Source organism: Zosterops lateralis (genome assembly GCF_965231275.1).
Source record: "Zosterops lateralis genome assembly, chromosome: 1".
NCBI lineage: Eukaryota > Metazoa > Chordata > Aves > Passeriformes > Zosteropidae > Zosterops > Zosterops lateralis.
In genome coordinates this window covers 149,534,436-149,558,986 of record NC_139762.1, presented here as the reverse complement: position 1 = coordinate 149,558,986, position 24,551 = coordinate 149,534,436, and the positions used below count along the sequence as shown (strand labels likewise).

The window sequence follows — 24,551 nt, the reverse complement described above, 5'->3', positions numbered from 1 at the left end:
GAAAATCATAGGAAAAATACTGGAAAAATACAGGAAAGTATGGGAAAAATATGGGAAAAATGATGGAAAAATGCAAGAAAAATCCAGGAAAAATCCTGGAAAAGTCTTGGAATAATCCTGGAAACATCAGGAAAAAATCTGGAAAAAAATCAGGGAAAACAATTCAGGAAAAAAACCCAGGAACAATCAGTGGAGAATCCTGGAAAAATTCTGGGAAAATGGGAATAATCCCAGAGATATCCTGGAAAAACTCCTCAAAAATCCTGGGGAAATCCAGAAAAAAAATCAGATAAAAATCCACAAAAATCAAAGAAAAATCCCAGAAAAATCCAGAGAAAATCTGGGAAAAATCCTGGGAAAATCCTCAAAAAAAATCTTGGAAAGATCCAGAAAAAAATCAGAAAAAAATGAGGGAAAAATCTGAGAAAAATCAGAAGAAAATCCAGGAAAATTTAGAGGAAATTGGGGAAAAATCAAAGAAAAATCAGAGAAAATTTAGAAAAAACCCTGGAAAAAATCTGGAAAAATCCTGGAAAAATCAGAATAAAATCCAGGAAAAAACCTGGGGAAAATCTAGAAAAAATTAGGAGAAAATCCTGGAAAAATCCCGGAAAAATCCTGGAAAAATCCCAGAAAAATCAAACAAAACCCCAGGGAAAATCCTGGAAAAATCAGAGGAAAATTGTGGAAAAATCCTAGAAAATTCCAGGAAAAAATCAGATAAAAATCCACAAAAATAAAAAAAAAAAATCCCAGAAAAAATCCAGAGAAAATCTGGGAAAAATCCTGGGAAAATCCTCAAAAAAATCTTGGAAAGATCCAGAAAAAAATCAGAAAAAAATGAGGAAAAAATCTGAGAAAAATCAGAAGAAAATCCAGGAAAATTTAGAGGAAATTGGGGAAAAATCAAAGAAAAATCAGAGAAAATTTAGAAAAAACCCTGGAAAAATCCTGGAAAAAACAGAATAAAATCCAGGAAAAAACGTGGGGAAGATCTAGAAAAAATTAGGAGAAAATCCTGGAAAAATACTGAAAAAATCCCGGAAAAATCCCAGAAAAATCCCGGAAAAATCAAACAAAACCCCAGGTAAAAACCTGGAAAAATCAGAGGAAAATTGTGGAAAAATCCTAAAAAATTCCAGGAAAAATCAGCTAAAAATCCTGGAAAAATCCACATAAAATCAGAGAAAAATCCACAAAAAATCTTGGAAAATGGGGAAAAACCAGAGGAAAATCGGCAAAAAATCCAAGAAAAAAATCCGGGAAAAATTCCAGAGAAATCCAGCAGTTTGGGAAGAGGAAAATTCCAAAATTTGAGAGGAAAAATTCCCTGACCTGACACATCAACGTCCCCAGGAGCGACTCGAGCTGCAACTCCAAACTGCGGCTCCCGATCCCCACGGAAGAGTCCAGGATCTGGCACAGGCTCTGCAGGGAAAAATTGGGAAAATATCAGGAGAAGTTCGGAAAAACTTGAGGAAAAATCAAAAAAAAAATTCAGGGGAATTTTGGGAAAAAAATCAGGAAAATTTTGGGAAAAAATCAGGAAAATTTTTGGGAAAACTTTGGGAAATAATCAAGGGAAGTAGGGAAAAAAATCAGAAAAAAATTCAGGAGATGTTTGGGAAAAAATTAGAAAACAATTGGGAAAAATTCAGGAAAACTTTGGGGAAAAAACCAGGAAAACTTCAGGAAAAGTTTGGGAAAAATCAGGAAAAAATTTGGGAAAACTTTGTGAAAAAATCAGGAAAATTTCAGGAGAAGTTTGGGGGAAAATTGGGGAAAATTTGGGGAAAAAATTGGGAAAAAAAAATCAAGGAAAAATTCAGGGGAATTTTGGGAAAAAAATAAGGAAAATTTTGGGAAAACTTTGGGAAAAAAATCAGGAAAATTTTGGGAAACTGGGAAAAAAATCAGGAAAAAATTGGGAAAAGTTTGGGAAATAATCAAGGGAAGTAGGGAAAAAATCAGAAAAAAAATTCAGGAGACGTTTGGGAAAAAATTAGAAAAAAATTGGGAAAAATTCAGGAAAACTTTGGGGAAAACTTTGGGGAAAAAACCAGGAAAACTTCAGGAAAAGTTTGGGAAAAATCAGGAAAAAATTTGGGAAAACTTTGGGGAAAAGAATCAGGAAAATTTTGGGAAATTGGGAAAAAAATCAGGAAAAAATTGGGAAAACTTTGGGAAAAAATCAGGAAAAAATTGGGAAAACTTTGGGAAATAATCAAGGGAAGTAGGGAAAAAAGTCAGAAAAAAATTCAGGAGACGTTTGGGAAAAAATTAGAAAAAAATTGGGAAAAAATCAGGAAAAATTCAGGAAAACTTTGGGGAAAAAACCAGGAAAACTTCAGGAAAAGTTTGGGAAAAATCGGGAAAATTTTGGGAAAACTTTGGGAAAAATCAGGAAATTTTCAGGAGAAGTTTGGGGAAAAATTGGGGAAAAATTGGGGAAAAAATTGGGAAAAAAATCAAGGAAAAATTCAGGGGAATTTTGGGAAAAAAATCAGGAAAATTTTGGGAAAAAATCAGGAAAATTTTGGGAAAAAATCAGGAAAAAAATGGGAAAACTTTGGGAAATAATCAAGGGAAGTAGGGAAAAAAATCAGAAAAAAATTCAGGAGATGTTTGGGAAAAAAATTAGAAAAAAATTGGGAAAAAATCAGGAAAAATTCAGGAGAAGTTTGGGGAAAAATTGGGGAAAACTTGGGGAAAAAAATTGGGGAAAAAAATCAAGGGAAAATTCAGGGGAATTTTGGGAAAAAATCAGGAAAACTTTGGGAAAAAATCAGGAAAATTTTGGGAAAACTTTGGGAAAAAATCAGGAAAATTTTGGGAAAACTTTGGGAAAAAAATCAGGAAAGTTTTGGGAAAACTTTGGGAAAAAAATCAGGAAAAAATTGGGAAAACTTTGGGAAAAAAATCAGGAAAATTTTGGGAAAACTTTGGGAAAAAAATCAGGAAAATTTTGGGAAACTGGGAAAAAAATCAGGAAAAAATTGGGAAAACTTTGGGAAAAAAATCAGGAAAATTTTGGGAAAACTTTGGGAAAAAAATCAGGAAAAAATTGGGAAAACTTTGGGAAAAAATCAGGGGAATTTTGGGAAACTGGGAAAAAAATCAGGAAAAAATTGGGAAAACTTTGGGAAATAATCAAGGGAAGTAGGGAAAAAAATCAGAAAAAAATTCAGGAGACGTTTGGGAAAAAAATTAGAAAAAAATTGGGAAAAAATCAGGAAAATTTCAGGAGAAGTTTGGGGAAAAATTGGGGAAAACTTGGGGAAAAAAATTGGGGAAAAAAAATCAAGGGAAAATTCAGGGGAATTTTGGGAAAAAATCAGGAAAACTTTGGGAAAAAATCAGGAAAATTTTGGGAAAACTTTGGGAAAAAATCAGGAAAAAATTGGGAAAACTTTGGGAAAAAATCAGGAAAATTTTGGGAAACTGGGAAAAAAATCAGGAAAAAATTGGGAAAACTTTGGGAAAAAAATCAGGAAAAAATTGGGAAACTTTGGGAAATAATCAAGGGAAGTAGGGAAAAAAGTCAGAAAAAAATTCAGGAGACGTTTGGGAAAAAATTAGACAACAATTGGGAAAAAATCAGGAAAAATTCAGGAAAACTGGGGAAAAAACCAGGAAAACTTCAGGAAAAGTTTGGGAAAAAATCAGGAAAATTTTGGGAAAACTTTGGGAAAAAATCAGGAAAGTTTTGGGAAACTGGGAAAAATCAGGAAAATTTTGGGAAAACTTTGGGAAAAAAATCAGGAAAAAATTGGGAAAACTTTGGGAAAAAAATCAGGAAAATTTTGGGAAACTGGGAAAAAAATCAGGAAAAAATTGGGAAAACTTTGGGAAAAAATCAGGAAAATTTTGGGAAAACTTTGGGAAAAAATCAGGAAAATTTTGGGAAAACTTTGGGAAAAAAATCAGGAAAAAATTGGGAAAACTTTGGGAAAAAAATCAGGAAAATTTTGGGAAACTGGGAAAAAAATCAGGAAAAAATTGGGAAAACTTTGGGAAATAATCAAGGGAAGTAGGGAAAAAATCAGAAAAAAATTCAGGAGACATTTGGGAAAAAATTAAACAACAATTGGGAAAAATTCAGGAAAAATTCAGGAAAACTGGGGAAAAAACCAGGAAAACTTCAGGAAAAGTTTGGGAAAAAATCAGGAAAATTTTGGGAAAACTTTGGGAAAAAATCAGGAAAGTTTTGGGAAACTGGGAAAAATCAGGAAAATTTTGGGAAAACTTTGGGAAAAAAATCAGGAAAAAATTGGGAAAACTTTGGGAAAAAATCAGGAAAATTTTGGGAAAACTTTGGGAAAAAAATCAGGAAAAAATTGGGAAAACTTTGGGAAAAAAATCAGGAAAATTTTGGGAAACTGGGAAAAAAATCAGGAAAAAATTGGGAAAACTTTGGGAAAAAATCAGGAAAATTTTGGGAAAACTTTGGGAAAAAAATCAGGAAAATTTTGGGAAAACTTTGGGAAAAAAATCAGGAAACAATTGGGAAAACTTTGGGAAAAAAATCAGGAAAAAATTGGGAAAACTTTGGGAAAAAATCAGGAAAATTTTGGGAAAACTTTGGGAAAAAAATCAGGAAAAAATTGGGAAAACTTTGGGAAAAAAATCAGGAAAATTTTGGGAAACTGGGAAAAAAATCAGGAAAAAATTGGGAAAACTTTGGGAAATAATCAAGGGAAGTAGGGAAAAAATCAGAAAAAAATTCAGGAGACGTTTAGGAAAAAATTAGAAAAAAATTGGGAAAAATTCAGGAAAACTTTGGGGAAAACTTTGGGGAAAAAACCAGGAAAACTTCAGGAAAAGTTTGGGAAAAATCAGGAAAAAATTTGGGAAAAAATCAGGAAAATTCAGGAAAACTTTGGGGAAAAAAACCAGGAAAACTTCAGGAAAAGTTTGGGAAAAATCAGGAAAAATTTTGGGAAAACTTTGGGAAAAAAATCAGGAAAATTTTGGGAAACTTTGGGAAAAAATCGGGAAAAAATTGGGAAAACTTTGGGAAATAATCAAGGGAAGTAGGGAAAAAATCAGAAAAAAATTCAGGAGATGTTTGGGAAAAAATTAGAAAAAAAATTGTGAAAAATTCAGGAAAACTTTGGGGAAAACTTTGGGGAAAAAACCAGGAAAACTTCAGGAAAAGCTTGGGAAAAATCAGGAAAAAATTTGGGAAAACTTTGGGAAAAAATCAGGAAAATTTCAGGAGAAGTTTGGGGAAAAATTGGGGAAAATTTGGGGAAAAAATTGGGAAAAAAATCAAGGAAAAATTCAGGGGAATTTTGGGGAAAAAATCAGGAAAATTTTGGGAAACTGGGAAAAATCAGGAAAAAATTGGGAAAACTTTGGGAAATAATCAAGGGAAGTAGGAAAAAAAATCAGAAAAAATTCAGGAGACGTTTGGGAAAAAAATTAGAAAAAAATTGGGGAAAAATCAGGAAAAATTCAGGAAAACTTTGGGGAAAAAACCAGGAAAACTTCAGGAAAAGTTTGGGAAAAATCAGGAAAAAATTTAGGAAAACTTTGGGAAAAAAATCAGGAAAATTTTGGGAAACTTTGGGAAAAAAATCAGGAAAATTTCAGGAAAATTCCACGAAAAATCCTCACAAAAAATCAGGAAAAATCCAGGAACCCTCCCCAGAAATCTGGGAAAAGAATTCCCCAACCTTGGAGATGGGAAAAGGTTCCTGATGTTTCTTGTAGAGGCCGAGAATTCCGGGCAGGAGTTTCGGGAGTTGCTCTTCCAACTTTTCCTCGGGAATTAAGGAGCTCATGGGGCCCAGAGCCTCCACCACGGCCAAACGCACCTGGGAAAGAAAGGGAAAAATGGGGAATTTTAATGGGAAAATGCCGGAATTTGATTGGGAAAAATTCTGGAATTTCTATGGAAAAATCCAGGGAAAACTCTGGAATTTTAATGAGAAAATCCAGGGGAAAAAAAAAGGGAAAATTTGGGAATTTAAATGGAAAATCTGGGAAATTTAATGGGAAAATGTGTGAATTTTAATGGAGAAATCCCAGAATTTCAATGGGAAAATCCCAAAATTCCAACAGGAAAATACCAGAATTTCAATGGGAAAATCCCAAAATTCCAACAGGAAATCCCAAAATTCCAACAGGAAATCCCAAAATTCCAACAAGAAAATCCTGAAATTCCAATGGTAATATCCTGGAATTTCAGCAGGAAAATCCTGGAATTTCAAGGGGAAAATCATGGAATTTCAGCGGGAAAATCCTGGAATTTCAAGGGGAAAATCCAGGGAAAAAAAAGGGAAAACTCTGGAATTTTAATGAGAAAATCCAGGGGAAAAAAAAAAGGGAAAATTTGGGAATTTAAATGGAAAATCTGGGAAATTTAATGGGAAAATGTGTGAATTTTAATGGAGAAATCTCAGAATTTCAATGGGAAAATCCTAAAATTCCAACAGGAAAATCCCAAAATTCCAACAAGAAAATCCTGAAATTCCAATGGTAATATCCTGGAATTTCAATGGGAAAATCATGGAATTACAGTGTGAAAATCCTGGAATTTCAAGGGGAAGATCCTGGAATTTCAGCAGGAAAATCCTGGAATTTCAAGGGGAAAATTCTGGAATTCCAATAGGAAAATCCTGTCATTTCAATGGGAAAATCCTGGAATTCCAGCAGGGAAAATCCTGGAATTCCAGCGGGAAAATCCTGGAATTCCTACGGGAAGATCCTGGAATTTCAAGGGGAAAATCCTGGAATTTCAAGGGGAAAATCCAGGGAAAAAAAAGGGAAAACTCTGGAATTTTAATGAGAAAATCCAGGGGAAAAAAAAAGGGAAAATTTGGGAATTTAAATGGAAAATCTGGGAAATTTAATGGGAAAATCTGTGAATTTTAATGGAGAAATCCCAGAATTTCAATGGGAAAATCCCAAAATTCCAACAGGAAAATCCCAAAATTCCAACAAGAAAATCCTGAAATTCCAATGGTAATATCCTGGAATTTCAGCAGGAAAATCCTGGAATTTCAACGGGAAGATCCTGGAATTTCAAGGGGAAAATTCTGGAATTCCAATAGGAAAATCCTGGAATTTCAAGGGGAAAATCCTCGAATTTCAATAGGAAAATCCTGTCATTTCAATGGGAAAATCCTGGAATTTCAAGGGGAAAATTCTGGAATTCCAATGGGAAAATCCTGTCATTTCAATGGGAAAATCCTGGAATTCCAGCGGGGAAAATCCTGGAATTCCAGCGGGAAAATCCTGGAATTTCAAGGGGAAAATCCTGGAATTTCAGCGGGAAGATCCTGAAATTTCAAGGGGAAAATTCTGGAATTCCAATAGGAAAATCCTGGAATTCCAGCGGGAAAATCCTGGAATTCCTACGGGAAGATCCTGGAATTTCAGCAGGAAAATCATGGAATTACAGCGGGAAAATCCTGGAATTCCAAGGGGAAAATCCTGTCATTTCAATGGGAAAATCATGGAATTACAACGGGGAAAATCCTGGAATTTCAAGGGGAAAATCCTCGAATTCCTACGGGAAGATCCTGGAATTTCAATGGGAAGATCCTGGAATTTCAACGGGAAAATCCTGGAATTTCAATGGGAAAATCCTGGAATTCCAGCGGGGAAAATCCTGGAATTCCTACGGGAAGATCCTGGAATTTCAACGGGAAAATCCTGGAATTCCAGTGGGAAAATTCTGGAATTCCAATAGGAAAATCCTGGAATTTCAAGGGGAAAATTCTGGAATTCCAATAGGAAAATCCTGGAATTCCAGCGGGAAAATCCTGGAATTCCTCCGGGCTCTCAGTGCTGGATACAGGATTTGAAGAGGACCTAGAAAGTGGCTCCGAATTCCTGGGAATCCCAAATCCCAGAATCCCCAACTCCACAAAAAAAACCCCAAAAAAATTCCCCAAAATCCTAAAAAAATTCCCGAATTTCCCACCTTGGGCTCCCTGTGCTGGATCCAGGAGCGCAGGAGGAGCTCGAAGGCCGTTCCCAGCTCGTGGCCGAAGGCGTCGCGGCGGATCGTGGGGTCGGGGGCCTGATCCCGCCCCGCCAGGTACTCCTGGATGCTCTCGCTGAAACGCTGCAGGGCTAAAAAAATTATCCCAAGAAACTCAGGAATTTGGGGAATTTTTGGGAATTTTTTTGGAATTTTTTTGGAATTTTTTTGGAATTTTTTCGGAATTTTTTCGGGATTTTTTTTGGAATTTTTAAATTTTTTTTTCCAATTTTTTTGGAAATTTTATTTCGTATTTTTAAGATTTTTTTTTTAAGTGTTCGGAAGTTTCTGGGACAGTTGAGAGTTATTCAGAATTTTTAAATGATTTTTAATGAATTTGTTTAAATTTATTAGGGGTTTTTTTTTTTAAGTTTTTGGGGAATTTTTGGGAATTTTGATCCAGGGACCTGATCCCGCCCCGCCAGATACTCCTGGATGCTCTCGCTGAAACGCTGCAGGGCTAAAAAAATTATCCCAAGAAACTCAGGAATTTGGGGAATTTTTGGGAATTTTTTCGGAATTTTTTCGGAATTTTTTGGGAATTTTTTTGGATTTTTTTTGGAATTTTTAAATTTTTTTTTCCAATTTTTTGGAAAATTTTATTTTGGATTTTTAAGATTTTTTTTTTAAGTGTTTGGAAGCTTCTGGGACAGTTGAGAGTTATTCAGAATTTTTAAATGATTTTTAATGAATTTGTTTAAATGGATTTTTTTTAATTTATTAAGGGGTTTTTTAAAGTTTTTGGGGAATTTTTGGGAATTTTTTTGGAATTTTTAAATTTTTTTTTTCAAATTTTTTTGGAAAATTTTATTTTGGATTTTTAAGATTTTTTTTTTTAAGTGTTTGGGAGTTTCTGGGATAGTTCAGAGTTATTTAGAATTTTTAAGTGATTTTTAATGAATTTTTTTAAATTTATTAGGGGGTTTTTTTTAAGTTTTTGGGGAATTTTTGGGAATTTTGATCCAGGGATCTGATCTCGCCCCGCCAGATACTCCTGGATGCTCTCGCTGAAACGCTGCAGGGCTAAAAAAATTATCCCAAGAAACTCAGGAATTTGGGGAATTTTTGGGAATTTTTTTGGAATTTTTTCGGAATTTTTTTGAAATTTTTTTTGGAATTTTTTCGGAATTTTTTCGGGATTTTTTTTGGAATTTTTAAATTTTTTTTTCCAATTTTTTTGGAAAATTTTATTTCGTATTTTTAAGATTTTTTTTTTTAATGTTTGGAAGTTTCTGGGATAGTTGAGAGTTATTCAGAATTTTTAAATGATTTTTAATGAATTTTTTTAAATTTATTAGGGGTTTTTTTTTTAAGTTTTTGGGGAATTTTTGGGAATTTTGATCCAGGGACCTGATCCCGCCCCGCCAGGTACTCCTGGATGCTCTCGCTGAAACGCTGCAGGGCTAAAAAAATTATCCCAAGAAACTCAGGAATTTGGGGAATTTTTTGGAATTTTTTTGGAATTTTTTCGGAATTTTTTTGAAATTTTTTTTGGAATTTTTTTTGGAATTTTTTCGGAATTTTTTTGGAATTTTTAAATTTTTTTTTCCAATTTTTTTAAAAATTTTATTTTGGATTTTTAAGATTTTTTTTTAAGTGTTTGGAAGTTTCTGGGATAGTTGAGAGTTATTCAGAATTTTTAAATGATTTTTGGGAATTTTTTTGGAATTTTTAAATTTTTTTTTCCCAATTTTTTGGAAAATTTTATTTTGGATTTTTAAGATTTTTTTTTTAAGTGTTTGGGAGTTTCTGGGATGGTTCAGAGTTATTCAGAATTTTTAAATGATTTTTAATGAATTTTTTTAAATTTATTAGGGGTTTTTTTTTTTAAGTTTTTGGGGAATTTTTGGGAATTTTGATCCAGGGACCTGATCCCGCCCCGCCAGATACTCCTGGATGCTCTCGCTGAAACGCTGCAGGGCTAAAAAAATTATCCCAAGAAACTCAGGAATTTGGGGAATTTTTGGGAATTTTTTCGGAATTTTTTTGGAATTTTTTTGGGAATTTTTAAATTTTTTTTTTCCAATTTTTTGGAAAATTTTATTTTGGATTTTTAAGATTTTTTTTTTTAAGTGTTTGGAAGCTTCTGGGATAGTTGAGAGTTATTCAGAATTTTTAAATGATTTTTGGGAATTTTTTTGGAATTTTTAAATTTTTTTTTCCCAATTTTTTGGAAAATTTTATTTTGGATTTTTAAGATTTTTTTTTTAAGTGTTTGGGAGTTTCTGGGAGAGTTGAGAGTTATTCAGAATTTTTAAATGATTTTTAATGAATTTTTTTTAATTTATTAGGGGGGGTTTTTTTTAAGTTTTTGGGGAATTTTTGGGAATTTTGATCCAGGGACCTGATCCCGCCCCGCCAGATACTCCTGGATGCTCTCGCTGAAACGCTGCAGGGCTAAAAAAATTATCCCAAGAAACTCAGGAATTTGGGGAATTTTTGGGAATTTTTTGGGAATTTTTTGGGAATTTTTAGGGATTTTTTGGGAATTTTTAAATTTTTTTTTTCCAATTTTTTTGAAAATTTTATTTTGGATTTTTAAGATTTTTTTCTTTAAATGTTTGGAAGCTTCTGGGAGAGTTGAGAGTTATTCAGAATTTTTAAATGATTTTTAATGAATTTTTTTAAATTTATTAGGGTTTTTTTTTTTAAGTTTTTGGGGAATTTTTGGGAATTTTGATCCAGGGACCTGATCCCGCCCCGCCAGGTACTCCTGGATGCTCTCGCTGAAACGCTGCAGGGCTAAAAAAATTATCCCAAGAAACTCAGGAATTTGGGGAATTTTTGGGAATTTTTTTTGGAATTTTTTCGGAATTTTTTTTGGAATTTTTTTGGAATTTTTTTGGAATTTTTTCGGAATTTTTTTGGAATTTTTAAATTTTTTTTTTCCAATTTTTTGGAAAATTTTATTTTGGATTTTTAAGATTTTTTTTTTATTATTTAAGTGTTTGGAAGTTTCTGGGAGAGTTGAGAGTTATTCAGAATTTTTAAATGATTTTTAATGAATTTTTTAAAATTTATTAGGGGTTTTTTTTTTTAAGTTTTTGGGGAATTTTTGGGAATTTTGGGGGATTTTTTTGGAAGTTTTTTTGAGACTTTTTTTTGGTGATTTTTTTGAGGAATTCTTTTTGAATTTTTTTTTCAAAATTTTGGGGGCTATTTCTTCCAGTTATTAAAAAAAATATTTCTGGATTTTTAAAATTTTTAAAATGTTTTTCTAATCTTTCGGAAAAGGCGCGACTTTTCTGGAATTTTTCAGAATTTCTTGGAATCTTTTAAAAAAATTTTTTTTAAATTTCTTTTCAAAATTTTTTGGGGATTTTTTCAGGAATTTTTTTTATCTCTTCGGATTTTTTAATTTTATTTTTTTAAATTTATTTTTAATTCTATTTTTAAATTCATTTATTTTAATTTTTTTAAAGCTTTCAGAAAAGTTGGGAATTTTCAGAATTTTGGGTGGGGTTTTTTTTGGGTTTTAATAAAATTTTTTGGAAATATTTGGATTTTTGGGGGAATCACTTTATAAAAAGTTTTTTGGATTTTTTTTTTTTTTTTTGAATTTGTGGAGATTTTTTAGGGAATTTGAATCCCAAATCCTTTTTCAGGTGTGTTGGGGAATTTTTTTTTACCGTAACAAAAGGTGGATTTCATGGAATCCGCCCGGGCCATCCCCAGCATGGGCAGCAAAGTCCCCAGGATGGAATTCAGGAACGGCACCATCCCAAAAACTTGGAAAAAAAAACCAAAAAAAACAGGGAAAAAAAAAAAGTTATGAGAAAAAAAAATCCAAAATTCCAATCACCAAAATCCCAGAATTAAAGACCCAAATTCTCAAAATTAAAGAACCCAAATTCCAGCCCCAAATCCCCATTTTTTCAAAGGGAAAAAATCTCCCTAAAAAAAAAATGTTGGATTTTCCTCTTCTGGCTCCAGAATTCCAAAATTCCAGCCCCAAATCCCAAAGTTCCCAAAATTCTGAACCTCTAAATCCAAAATCCCCAAAATTCCAACCCCAAATCCCCAAAATTCCAACCCCAAATCCCCAAATTCCAATCCCAAATCCCAACATTTTGGCCCCAAATCCCAAAATTCCATCCCCATTATTGAGGATTTCCCAGATTTTCCTGGGGTTTTCCTGGATTTCCCAGGATTTTATCCAATATTTTGTGATTTTCTGAGGATTTCCCAGAATTTCCCGAAGATTTTCCAGCATTCCTGGGGATTTTTTTTCCAGGATCTTTCAAGATTTCTTGGGATTTTCTGTGGATTTCCTGGAATTTCCTGAAGATTTCCTGGGGTTTTTCCAAGGATTTCCTGGAATTTCCTGGAATTTGCCAGGATTTCCCGGGAACTCTCCTGTCTTTCTCAAGGAATTCCCCAGGATTTCCTGGAATTCTTTGTGATTTTTCTGGGAATCCTCAGAATTTCCCAGACATTTTCTGGGATTTTCTGAAGATTTTTCCGAGATTTCTCAAGGATTTCCCAGGATTTCATGGGATTTTCCAGAATTATCCAAGGATTTTCCAAGATTTCCCTGAATTTTCTGGGACTTTTTCTGAGATTTTTCTGGAAAATTCCCAGGATTTTCCTGCAATTTCCCAGAATTATCTTGGAATTCTCCCAGGATTTTCCCAGGATTTTTCCTGGGATTTTTCCAGGATTTTTGCTTCATTTTCCCTGAAATTCCCTGGATTTTCAGGATTTTTTTTTTATTATTATTTTTATTTTTCCCAAGATTGTCCCAGAATTTTCCTGAAATTTTCTCCTGATTTTTCCAGCATATTTTCCCATCATTTTCCCAGGATTTTCCGGAGATTTTCCAGAATTTTCCTGCAATTTTCCCAGAATTTCTTAGAAATCTTCCAGGATTTTTGCTTCATTTTCTCCAAAATTTCCCGGATTTTCTGGAATTTTTCTGAATTTTCCCCAGGATTTTTCTGGGATTTTCCTAGAAATTTTCCTTGAATTCCCAAGAAATTTTCCAGGATTTTCCTAGAATTTCCCGAAATTTTCCCCAAAATCTCCCAGTATTTTCCTGGGATTTTTCCAGCATTTTTTCCTGGAATTTTCCCAGGATTTTTACAGAATTTCCCCTGGAATTTTCCTGCGATTTTTCCAGCATTTTCCTGAGATTTTCACAGGATTTTCCTGGGATGTCCCAGAAACTTTCCAGGACTATTCCTGGAGTTTTCCCAAAAATTTCCCAGGATTTTCTGGAATTTCCCCTGAAATGTCCCAGATTTTCTGTAGTTTTTCTGGATTTCCCCAGAATTTTTCCTGGATTGTCCCCAAAATTTCCCAGGATTTTCCCCCAAATTTTCCCAGATTTCCCGGAATTTTCCTGTGATTATTTTCCAGCATTTTCCCCCTAAATTTCCCAAAATTTTTCTGGAATTTTTCCTGGAATTTCCTCAAGATTTTCCTGGTATTTTCCCGGAATTTAGTGGATTTTGCGCTGACCGTTGGCCGTGGCCAGGTTGGCGAAGGTGCGGAGCACAAAGGGATGGGGCAGAATTCCCGGCTGGAATTTCCCCAGGATTTCTTCCATGACTTTGTTGAGGAATCGTTTCCCCAGTTCCACCAGGACGTCGCTGGCGGCCTCCTGCCACTCCGGGATGGGATCCTGGGGGATTTTAAATCCAAAATTTAATTTAAAAAAAAAAAAAAAAATCCAAATAGAAATTCCCAAAGTTCCGGAAAAAAAAAAAAAAAATTGCAAAACTTAAAAAAAAAAACAAAAAAACCCAAAAAAACCAAAAACAAAAAAACAAACAAACAAACAAACAAAAAAAAAAAACAACAAAAAAACCCCAAAAAAACAACAACAAAAAAAAACCCCACAAAAAACCAAAAAAAAACCCAAAAAAACCTCCAAAAAACCCCCAAAAAACCAAAAAAAAACCCCAAAAAACCCCAAAACAAAACAAAAAAACCCAAAAAAACCAAAAAAAAAAACCCACCAAAAATATACTCCCACCAAAAAAATCCCCCCCAAATTAAAAAAAAATTAAAAAATTAAAAAAAAAAAGCTCCTCAAAAATTCAAAGAATTTGGAAAAGAATCGGAAAAAAATTTGAAAAAAATTGAAATAAAATTTTGAAAAAAAATTTGAAAAAAATTGAAAAAATTGAAAAAACTTGGAAAAAAAATTGAAAAAAAAATTGGAAAAAATTGGAAAAAAGGAAAAAAATTGAAAAAAAAAAAATGACCCCCCCAAAATCCCTCAAAGAAATCCTGAAAAACCCCCCAAAATTTCCCTCAATTTCAAAAAAAAAAAAAAAAAAAAAATTTGCAAAACTTAAAAAAAAAAAATCCCAAAAATATACTCCCACCAAAAAAATCCCCCCCAAATTAAAAAAAAAATTAAAAAAATAAAAAAAAAAGCTCCTCAAAAATTCAAAGAATTTGGAAAAGAATCGGAAAAAAATTTGAATAAAAATTGAAAAAAAAATTTGAAAAATATTTGAAAAAATTCGAAAAAAATTGAAAAAAATTTGGAAGAAAAATTGAAAAAAAAATTGGAAAAAGTTGAAAAAAAAAGGAAAAAATTTGAAAAAAATTGAAAAAATTGAAAAAATTTGAAAAAAAAATTTGAAAAAAAAATTGGAAAAAATTGAAAAAAAAGGAAAAAATTTGAAAAATATTGAAAAAAATTGAAAAAAATTGAAAAAAATTTGGAAAAAATTTGGAAAAAAAATTGAAAAAAAGTTGAAAAAAAGAAAAGGAAAAAATTTGAAAAAAATTGAAAAAAATTGAAAAAATTTGGAAAAAAATTTGAAAAAAAAAATTGGAAAAAATTAAAAAAAAAAAAGGAAAAAATTGAAAAAAAAAAAAAAAAAGAATCTCCCCCAAAATCCCTCAAAAAAATCCTGAAAAACCCCCCAAAATTTCCCTCAATTTCAAAAAAAAAAAAAAAAAAATTTGCAAAACTTAAAAAAACCCAAAAAAAAATCCCAAAAATATACTCCCACCAAAAAAATCCCCCCCAAATTAAAAAAAAATAATTAAAAAATTAAAAAAAAAAGCTCCTCAAAAATTCAAAGAATTTGGAAAAGAATCGGAAAAAATTTGAAAAAAATTGAAAAAAATTTGAAAAAAATTTGAAAAAAATTGAAAAAATTTGGAAAAAAATTGAAAAAAAAATTGGAAAAAGTTGAAAAAAAAAGGAAAAAATTTGAAAAAAATTGAAAAAAATTGAAAAAACTTGGAAAAAAATTTGAAAAAAAATTGGAAAAAAATGAAAAAAAAAGGAAAAAATTTGAAAAAAAATTGAAAGAAATTGAAAAAATTTGGAAAAAAAATTGAAAAAAAATTGGAAAAATTGAAAAAAAAATAAAAGGAAAAAATTGGAAGAAAAAAATGAATCCCCCCAAAATCCCTCAAAAAAATTCCGAAAAATCCCCAAAAATTTCCCTCAAATTAAAAAAAAAAAAAAATCAAAAAGAATTTTCCCCCTCAAAATATTTCCCAAAAAAAATCTCCAAAATTCCCCCGAAGATTTCCCAAAAATCCCTCAAAAAATTCCCCCAAAAATTTCCAAAACATTCCTCACAAATTAAAAAAAAAAAATCCGCCCAAATTTAGAAAAAAAGTTGAAAATCCCAAAATTAAAAAAAAAATCCCCAGAATCCCCCAGAAATTCCAAAAAATTTCCCCAAAATTAAAAAAAATCCGAAATTTTAAAATAAAAATCCCCCCAATTCAAAAAATTCCTTGAAAATCCCCCCGAAATTCAAAAAAATCCCCCAAAATCCCTCCCAAAAACCCTAAAAAATCCCCAAAAATTCCCCAAAAAATCCCCAAAATTACAAAAAAATCCTCCTAAAAATCACGAAAAAGTCCCAAAACTTACCAAAAAATCGTCCAGAAATCCCCCTAAAAAATCCCAAAAAACCCCAAACCTCCAAAAATTCCCGAATTTCCCAAATCTTCTGGAATTCTGGTGGAAAATTCCCAGTTTTACCTTGGCTTTGGTCATTTCCTGGGAGGCCAAAGCAATCCCAAAAAAATCCCCCAAAATTCCCAAAAAATCCCTTCAAAAAATACAAAAAAACCTCCTCAAAAATTTAAAAAAAATCTCAAAAAAATTCTCAAAAAAATCTCAAAAAAACCTCAAAAAATTTCTCAAAAAAATCTCAAAAAAATCTCAAAAATTTCTGAAAAAAAATCTCAAAAAATTCTCAAAAAAATCTCAAAAATTTCTGAAAAAAAATCTCCAAACAGATTCTCCAAAAATTCCCACAAGTCTCAAAAAAAAAAATCCCCCCAAAAAATCCCCCAAAATTACAAAAAAAAATCCTCCTAAAAATCACGAAAAAATCCCAAAACTTACAAAAAAATCGTCCAGAAATCCCCCTAAAAAATCCTAAAAAACCCCCAAATCTCCAAAAATTCCCGAATTTCCCAAATCTTCTGGAATTCTGGTGGAAAATTCCCAGTTTTACCTTGGCTTTGGTCATTTCCTGGGAGGCCAAAGCAATCCCAAAAAAATCCCCCAAAATTCCCAAAAAATCCCTTCAAAATTCCCCCCAAAATAAAAAAAAAACTCCTCAAAAATTAAAAAAAAAATTCTCAAAAAATTCTCAAAAAAATCTCAAAAATTTCTGAAAAAAAAATCTCCAAACAGATTCTCCAAAAATTCCCACAAGTCTCAAAAAAATCCTCTAAAAAATCCCCCCAAATTCAAAAAAACTCCGCGAAAATTGAAAAAATAGCAAAAAAAATAAAATAAAATAAAATAAAAATCCCCCAAACTTCTCCAAAGTCCCCAAACCTCCAAAAATCCCTGTATTTCCCAAATCTTCTGGAATTCTGGTCGAAAATTCCCAGTTTTACCTTGGCTTTGGTCATTTCCTGGGAGGCCAAAGCGATCCCAAAAAAATCCCCCAAAATTCCCAAAAAATCCCTTCAAAAAATACAAAAAAACCTCCTCAAAAATTTAAAAAAAATCTCAAAAAAAATCTCAAAAAAATCTCAAAAAAATCTCAAAAATTTCTGAAAAAAATCTCAAAAAAATCTCAAAAATTTCTGAAAAAAAATCTCAAAAAATTCTCAAAAAAATCTCAAAAATTTCTGAAAAAAAATCTCCAAAACAGATTCTCCAAAAATTCCCACAAGTCTCAAAAAAAAAATCCCCCCAAAAAATCCCCCAAAATTACAAAAAAAATCCTCCTAAAAATCAGGAAAAAATCCCAAAACTTACAAAAAAATCGTCCAGAAATCCCCCCAAAAAATCCTAAAAAACCCCCAAATCTCCAAAAATTCCCGAATTTCCCAAATCTTCTGGAATTCTGGTTGAAAATTCCCAGTTTTACCTTGGCTTTGGTCATTTCCTGGGAGGCCAAAGCAATCCCAAAAAAATCCCCCAAAATTCCCAAAAAATCCCTTCAAAATCGTCCCCCAAAACACAATAAAACCTCCTCAAAAATTTAAAAAAAAAATCTCAAAAAAATTCTCAAAAAAATCTCAAAAATTTCTGAAAAAAATCTCAAAAAATTCTCAAAAAAATCTCAAAAATTTCTGAAAAAAAATCTCCAAACAAATTCTCCAAAAATTCCCACAAGTCTCAAAAAAAAAATCCCCCCAAAAAATCCCCCAAAATTACAAAAAAATCCTCCTAAAAATCACGAAAAAATCCCAAAACTTACAAAAAAATCGTCCAGAAATCCCCCTAAAAAATCCCAAAAAACCCCAAACCTCCAAAAATTCCCGAATTTCCCAAATCTTCTGGAATTCTGGTGGAAAATTCCCAGTTTTACCTTGGCTTTGGTCATTTCCTGGGAGGCCAAAGCGATGAGGGACGACGCCGAGGACTTGCCGAGCTGCGGGAGGTGAGTGCGGAGCACCGAGCCCATGGACAGCAGGATCACCGCCCGGAACGGGAACGGCAGCTGGACATGGAAATCGGGAGAATCCAGGGAAAAATTGGGAAAAAATGGGAAATTTTCGGGGATTTTTGGGGGATTTTTTGGGATTTTTTTGGATTTTTTTGGGGATTTTTGGGGGATTTTTTTTTTATTTCTTTACAATTTTGGGGGATTTTTCTTTTTTTTTTTTTTATTTTGATTTTGGGGGATTGTCAGAGTTGGGCAATGGAAATTTGGGGAATTTTGGGAATAGAGATAGTGGAAAAATGGGAAATTTTGGGATTTTTGGGGGGGATTCCTTTGGCGTTTTGGGGGTTTTGCGGGTATTTTTTGGGGGATTTTTTTTTGATTTCTTTACAATTTTGAGGGATTTTTCTTTTATTTTGATTTTGGGGGATTCTCAGAGTTGGGCAATGGAAATTTGGGAATATAGATAGCGGAAAAATGGGAAATTTGGGGATTTTTTGGGATTTTTGGGGGGGATTCCTTTGGCATTTGGGGGATTTTTGGGGGATTTTTTTGGGATTTTTTTTTATTTTTTTACAATTTTAGGGGATTTTTCTTTTTTTTTTTTTTTTTTTTTTGATTTTGGGGGATTCTCAGAGTTGGGCAATGGAAATTTGGGAATATAGATAGTGGAAAAATGGGAAATTTGGGGATTTCTGGGAATGGGAAAAATGGGAATGTTGCAGAGCACAGAGCCCATGGACAGCAGGATCACCGCCCGGAACGGGAACGGCAGCTGGACATGGAAATCGGGAGAATCCGCGGAAAAATTGGGAAAAAATGGGAAATTTTCGGGGATTTTTGGGGGATTTTTTGGGATTTTTGGGGATTTTTTTGGGGATTTTTTTTGAGATTTTTTTTTGATTTTTTTACAATTTTGAGGGATTTTTCTTTTATTTTGATTTTGGGGGATTCTCAGAGTCGGGCAATGGAAATTTGGGAATATCGATAGTGGAAAAATGGGAAATTTGGGGATTTTTTGGGATTTTTGGGGGGGATTCCTTTGGCGTTTTGGGGGTTTTGTGGGGGATTTTTTTGGGGGATTTTTTTGATTTCTTTACAATTTTAGGGGATTTTTCTTTTTTTTTTTTTTTTATTTTGATTTTGGGGGATTGTCAGAGTTGGGCAATGGAAATTTGGGAATATAGATAGTGGAAAAATGGGAAATTTGGGGATTTCTGGGAATGGGAAAAATGGGAATGTTGCAGAGCAGCGAGCCCATGGACAGCAGGATCACCGCTCGGAACGGGAACGGCAGCTGGACATGGAAATTGGGACAATCCGGGGAAAAATTGGGAAATTTGGGGAGATTTTTGGGGGAGTTCTTTGAGGGATTCTGGGCACATTTTTTGGGATTTTTTTGGGGGATTCCTTTGGCATTTTGGGGATTTTTGGGGGATTTTTTTTGAGATTTTTTTTGATTTCTTTACAATTTTGGGGGATTTTTCTTTTATTTTGATTTTGGGGGATTCTCAGAGTCGGGCAATGGAAATTTGGGGGATTTTGGGAATATAGATAGAGGAAAAATGGGAAATTTTGGGATTTTTTGGGGGATTTTTTGGGGATTTTTTTGAGATTTTTTTTTTATTTCTTTACAATTTTGGGGGATTTTTCTTTTTTTTTTTTTTTATTTTGATTTTGGGGGATTCTCAGAGTTGGGCAATGGAAATTTGGGGAATTTTGGGAATATAGAGAGCGGAAAAATGGGAAATTTGGGGATTTTTGGGGGGGATTCCTTTTGGCATTTTGGGGATTTTTGGGGGAGATTTTTTTGGGGGATTTTTTTTTTGATTTCTTTACAATTTTGGGGGATTTTTCTTTTATTTTGATTTTGGGGGATTCTCAGAGTCGGGCAATGGAAATTTGGGGAATTTTGGGAATATAGATAGAGGAAAAATGGGAAATTTGGGGATTTTTGGGGGGATTCCTTTTGGCATTTTGGGGATTTTTGCGGGGATTTTTTTGGAGATTTTTTTTGATTTCTTTACAATTTTGAGGGATTTTTCTTTTATTTTGATTTTGGGGGATTCTCAGAGTCGGGCAATGGAAATTTGGGAATATAGATAGTGGAAAAATGGGAAATTTGGGGATTTTTTGGGATTTTTGGGGGGGATTCCTTTGGCATTTTGGGGATTTTTGGGGGATTTTTTTGGGATTTTTTTTTGATTTCTTTACAATTTTGGGGGATTTTTCTTTTTTTTTTTTTTTAATTTTGATTTTGGGGGATTCTCAGAGTTGGGCAATGGAAATTTGGGGGATTTTGGGAATAGAGATAGCGGAAAAATGGGAAATTTGGGGATTTTTGGGAATGGGAAAAATGGGAATGTTGCAGAGCAGCGAGCCCACGGACAGTGGAATCACTGAGCAATAAGGACAGGGCAGCTGGAGAAATTGGGAAATTTTGAAGAATTTTGGGGATTTTTTAGAATTTTGTGGGATATTTGGGAAACTTTTTGGATTTTTTACAGAATTTTTGGCGATTTGTTTTTAGGTGTTTTGAAATTTTGGAGGATTTCTCTTTTTATATGTATTTTTTTTTTTCTCAATTTTTTTGCCAATTTTTTGGAATTTTTGGGGAATTTTTTGAGAATTTTTGGGGATTTTTTGGAGGAATTTTTTGGGATTTTGGGGGGGATTTTTGGGGATTCTTGGGGGGATTTAGGAATGGGAAAAACAGGAATTTAGGCCATGGACAGCAGGATCATCACTCGGTACGGGAACGGCAGCTGGAGATGGAAATCGGGGGAATTTGGGGAAAAATTGGGAAAAACTGGGAAATTTGGGGAGATTTTTGGGGATTTTTTTTTGATTTTTTTTGGATTTTTTTTGAGATTTTTTTTTTATTTCTTTACAATTTTGGGGGATTTTTCTTTTTTTTTTTTTTTTATTTTGATTTTGGGGGATTCTCAGAGTTGGGCAATGGAAATTTGGGGGATTTTGGGAATAGAGATAGCGGAAAAATGGGAAATTTTGGGATTTTTGGGGGGGATTCCTTTTGGCATTTTGGGGATTTTTGGGGGAGATTTTTTTGGGGGATTTTTTTTTTGATTTCTTTACAATTTTGGGGGATTTTTTTTTTTTCTTTTTTTTCTTTTATTTTGATTTTGGGGGATTCTCAGAGTCGGGCAATGGAAATTTGGGGAATTTTGGGAATATAGATAGAGGAAAAATGGGAAATTTTGGGATTTTTGGGGGGGATTCCTTTTGGCATTTTGGGGATTTTTGCGGGGATTTTTTTGGAGATTTTTTTTGATTTCTTTACAATTTTGGGGGATTTTTCTTTTATTTTGATTTTGGGGGATTCTCAGAGTCGGGCAATGGAAATTTGGGAATATAGATAGTGGAAAAATGGGAAATTTGGGGATTTTTTGGGATTTTTGGGGGGGATTCCTTTGGCATTTTGGGGATTTTTGGGGGATTTTTTTGGGATTTTTTTTTGATTTCTTTACAATTTTGAGGGGATTTTTCTTTTTTTTTTTTTTTCTTTTTTTTTTTTTTATTTTGGGGGATTCTCAGAGTTGGGCAATGGAAATTTGGGGAATTTTGGGAATAGAGATAGCGGAAAAATGGGAAATTTGGGGATTTTTGGGGTATTTTTTGGGGGATTTTTTTTGATTTATTTACAATTTTGGGGGATTTTTCTTTTTTTTTTTTTTTATTTTGATTTTGGGGGATTCTCAGAGTCGGGCAATGGAAATTTGGGGGATTTTGGGAATAGAGATAGCGGAAAAATGGGAAATTTGGGGATTTTTGGGGGGGATTCCTTTTGGCATTTTGGGGATTTTTAGGGGATTTTTTTGATTTCTTTACAATTTTGAGGGATTTTTCTTTTATTTTGATTTTGGGGGATTCTCAGAGTTGGGCAATGGAAATTTGGGGAATTTTGGGAATAGAGATAGAGGAAAAATGGGAAATTTTGGGATTTTTTGGGGGATTTTTTGGGGATTTTTTTGAGATTTTTTTTTTATTTCTTTACAATTTTGGGGGATTTTTCTTTTTTTTTTTTATTTTGATTTTGGGGGATTGTCAGAGTCGGGCAATGGAAATTTGGGGAATTTTGGGAATATAGATAGCGGAAAAATGGGAAATTTTGGGATTTTTGGGGGGGATTCCTTTGGCGTTTTGGGGGTTTTGTGGGGATTTTTTGGGGATTTTTTTGGGATTTTTTTTTTTTTTTTTTTTACAATTTTGGGGGATTTTTCTTTTTTTTTTTTTTTATTTTGATTTTGGGGGATTCTCAGAGTCGGGCAATGGAAATTTGGGGGATTTTGGGACTATAGATAGCGGAAAAATGGGAAATTTTGGGATTTTTGGGAATGGGAAAAATGGGAATGTTGCAGAGCAGCGAGCCCACGGACAGTGGAATCACTGAGCGATAGGGACGGGGCAGCTGGAGAAATTGGGAAATTTTGAAGAATTTTGGGGATTTTTTAGAATTTTGTGGGATATTTGGGAAACTTTTTGGATTTTTTAGAGAATTTTTGGCGATTTGTTTTTAGGTGTTTTGAAATTTTGGAGGATTTCTCTTTTTATATATATTTTTTTTTTCTCAATTTTTTTGCCAATTTTTTGGAATTTTTGGGGAATTTTTTGCGAATTTTTGGGGAATTTTCGGAGGAATTTTTTGGGAATTTTTGGGGGGATTTTTGGGAAATTTTTGGGGATTCTTGGGGGGATTTAGGAATGGGAAAAACGGGAAATTAGGCCATGGACAGCAGGATTACAGCTCAACAGGGATAGGCCATCTGGAGAAAAGTCTGTGAAACATCAGGAATTTGGGGAAAAAATGGGAAAAACTGGGAAATTTTGGAGGATTTTGAGGGTTTTTTAAATTATTTTTTGCAGATTTTTCTTTTTCTTGAGGCATTTTCTTTTCCGGATCGGGGATTCTGAGAGCTGGAAAATGGGAATTTTAGGAATTTTGAGATTTTTTTTTTTGCAAATTTTATTTTTAATTCGTTGGGGAATAATTTTTTGGGGGGACTTCTTTTGGAATTTTGGAGGGATTTTTGTTTGGGGGATTTTTTTTGAGTGTTTTTCAAATTTGGGGGCGGATTTTTTGAGATTTTTTTTTTTTGGATTTTGGGGGAATTTTTTGGAAATATTTTGGATTTTCTTCAATTTTGAGGGTTTTCCTTTTCAGGATCAGGGATTTTGAGAGATTCTGAGAGTTGGGAAATGGGGATGGGAATGAGAATTTTGGGAATATCGACAGGGAAAATGGGAATTTTGGGAATTCTGAGAACAGGGATGGGAATCAGAATTTTGGGAATGTGGATGGGAAAACTGGGAATTCTGGGAATAGGGAATGGAAACACGGGGAAAAAGCGAAAAACGGGAATGGGAATAGGAAAGGGAAATGGGGAATGGGAATTCCCAGGAAAATCCCAGCTTCAAAAGCTCCAAATCCAGCCCAAAATCTGTGAATTCCAAACTTTTCTCAATTTCTGGGAATTCCAAGAATTCCCAGGAAAATCCCAATTCCAAAAGTTCTAAACCCTTCCCAAACTCTCAGAAATTCCTGGGAAATTTCCAACTCCAAACCCCAAATTCACAAACTCCAGAAATTCCAAACCCTTCCCGAACTTCAAGAATTCCCAAAACCTTTCCCCGATTTCTGAGAATTCCAACAATTCCCAGGCAAAAAAAAAAAAAACAACACCTCCAAACTCAAAGAATTCCCAGGGGCAAAAAAAAAAAAAAAAACCACCCTCCCAGCTCCAAACCTTTCCCAATCTTGGAGAATTTCCCAAAATCCCCAAAAAAAAACTCCCCAAAAATTCAAAAAAAAAAAAATTTGAAAAAACCCCAAAAAAACCCCCAAAAAAATTTGAAAAAAATTGAAAAAAAATCCCAAAACACCCCAAAAAATGTAATGGGAATTGTGGGAAGGACTTGGCCACCTTGTCGTGCTGCCGGAGGTACTGGGAGCAGCACTGCAGGATCTCCTCGGGGTCAGCCTCAGCCAGGGCACAGAGAGACTCCTGGATCTGCTCCTGCACCTCCCGATCCGCGTCCGTCGTTGCGTCCATCAGCGTCGTCGCCAGCCCTGGACATTCCCAGAGTTTTCCCACATTTTTTTCCACTTTTTTTCCTCATTTTTAACCTTTTTTTTTTACTTTTTCCCCCCTTTTTTTCTCATTTTTTTTCCTATTTCTCCCCCATTTTTCCCATTTTTTTTTTCCCATTTTCCTATTTTTTCCCCATATTTTCTCTATTTTTTTCCCTTCTTTCCCTTTCCCCCCCTTTTTTCCCATTTTTCCCCCTTTCATTCCCCTTTTCCCCTATTTTTCACCTTTTTTTTTGCTTCCCCCCTTTTTTCTCTTTCCCCCCACTTTTGCCCCGTCTTTCTCCATATTTTCCCCTTTTCTCCCCTTTCTTTCCCCCTTTTTCCCCATTTTTCTCCCGTTTTCCCCTTTTCCCCATATTTTTCCCATTCTCCCCTATTTTCTCCCACTTTTCCCCATATTTTCTTTTTTTCCCCCTTGTCCTCACCTTTTTCCCATTTCCCCCTTTTTTCCACCATTTTTCCAATTTTCCACCCTTTCTCCCCTATTTTTCCCCTCTTTTTCACATATTTTTCCCATTTTCCCTCCATTCCCCCCTTTTCCCCCTTTTTTCACATTTTCTCCCATTTCCCCCATTTTTTCCCACTTTTCCCCATATTTTATTTTTTTTTCTGCCTT

The 24,551-nt window shown here is 33.5% G+C and overlaps 1 protein-coding gene across 1 annotated transcript in view; it reads right to left on the bottom strand.

Moving 5' to 3' along the window:
- Positions 1–24,551, bottom strand: part of MROH1 (maestro heat like repeat family member 1) — an 87,245-nt gene that overhangs the window by 60,025 nt on the left and 2,669 nt on the right. Inside the window, exons 3-9 of the mRNA XM_083861517.1 lie at positions 23,769–23,914; positions 17,752–17,883; positions 13,454–13,616; positions 11,623–11,721; positions 7,721–8,085; positions 5,679–5,819; positions 1,171–1,428 (exon numbers count right to left, since the gene is read on the bottom strand). Coding sequence (XP_083717643.1) covers positions 1,171–1,428; positions 5,679–5,819; positions 7,721–8,085; positions 11,623–11,721; positions 13,454–13,616; positions 17,752–17,883; positions 23,769–23,914 — 1,304 coding nt within the window. The remainder of the gene's footprint in view (positions 1–1,170; positions 1,429–5,678; positions 5,820–7,720; positions 8,086–11,622; positions 11,722–13,453; positions 13,617–17,751; positions 17,884–23,768; positions 23,915–24,551) is intronic.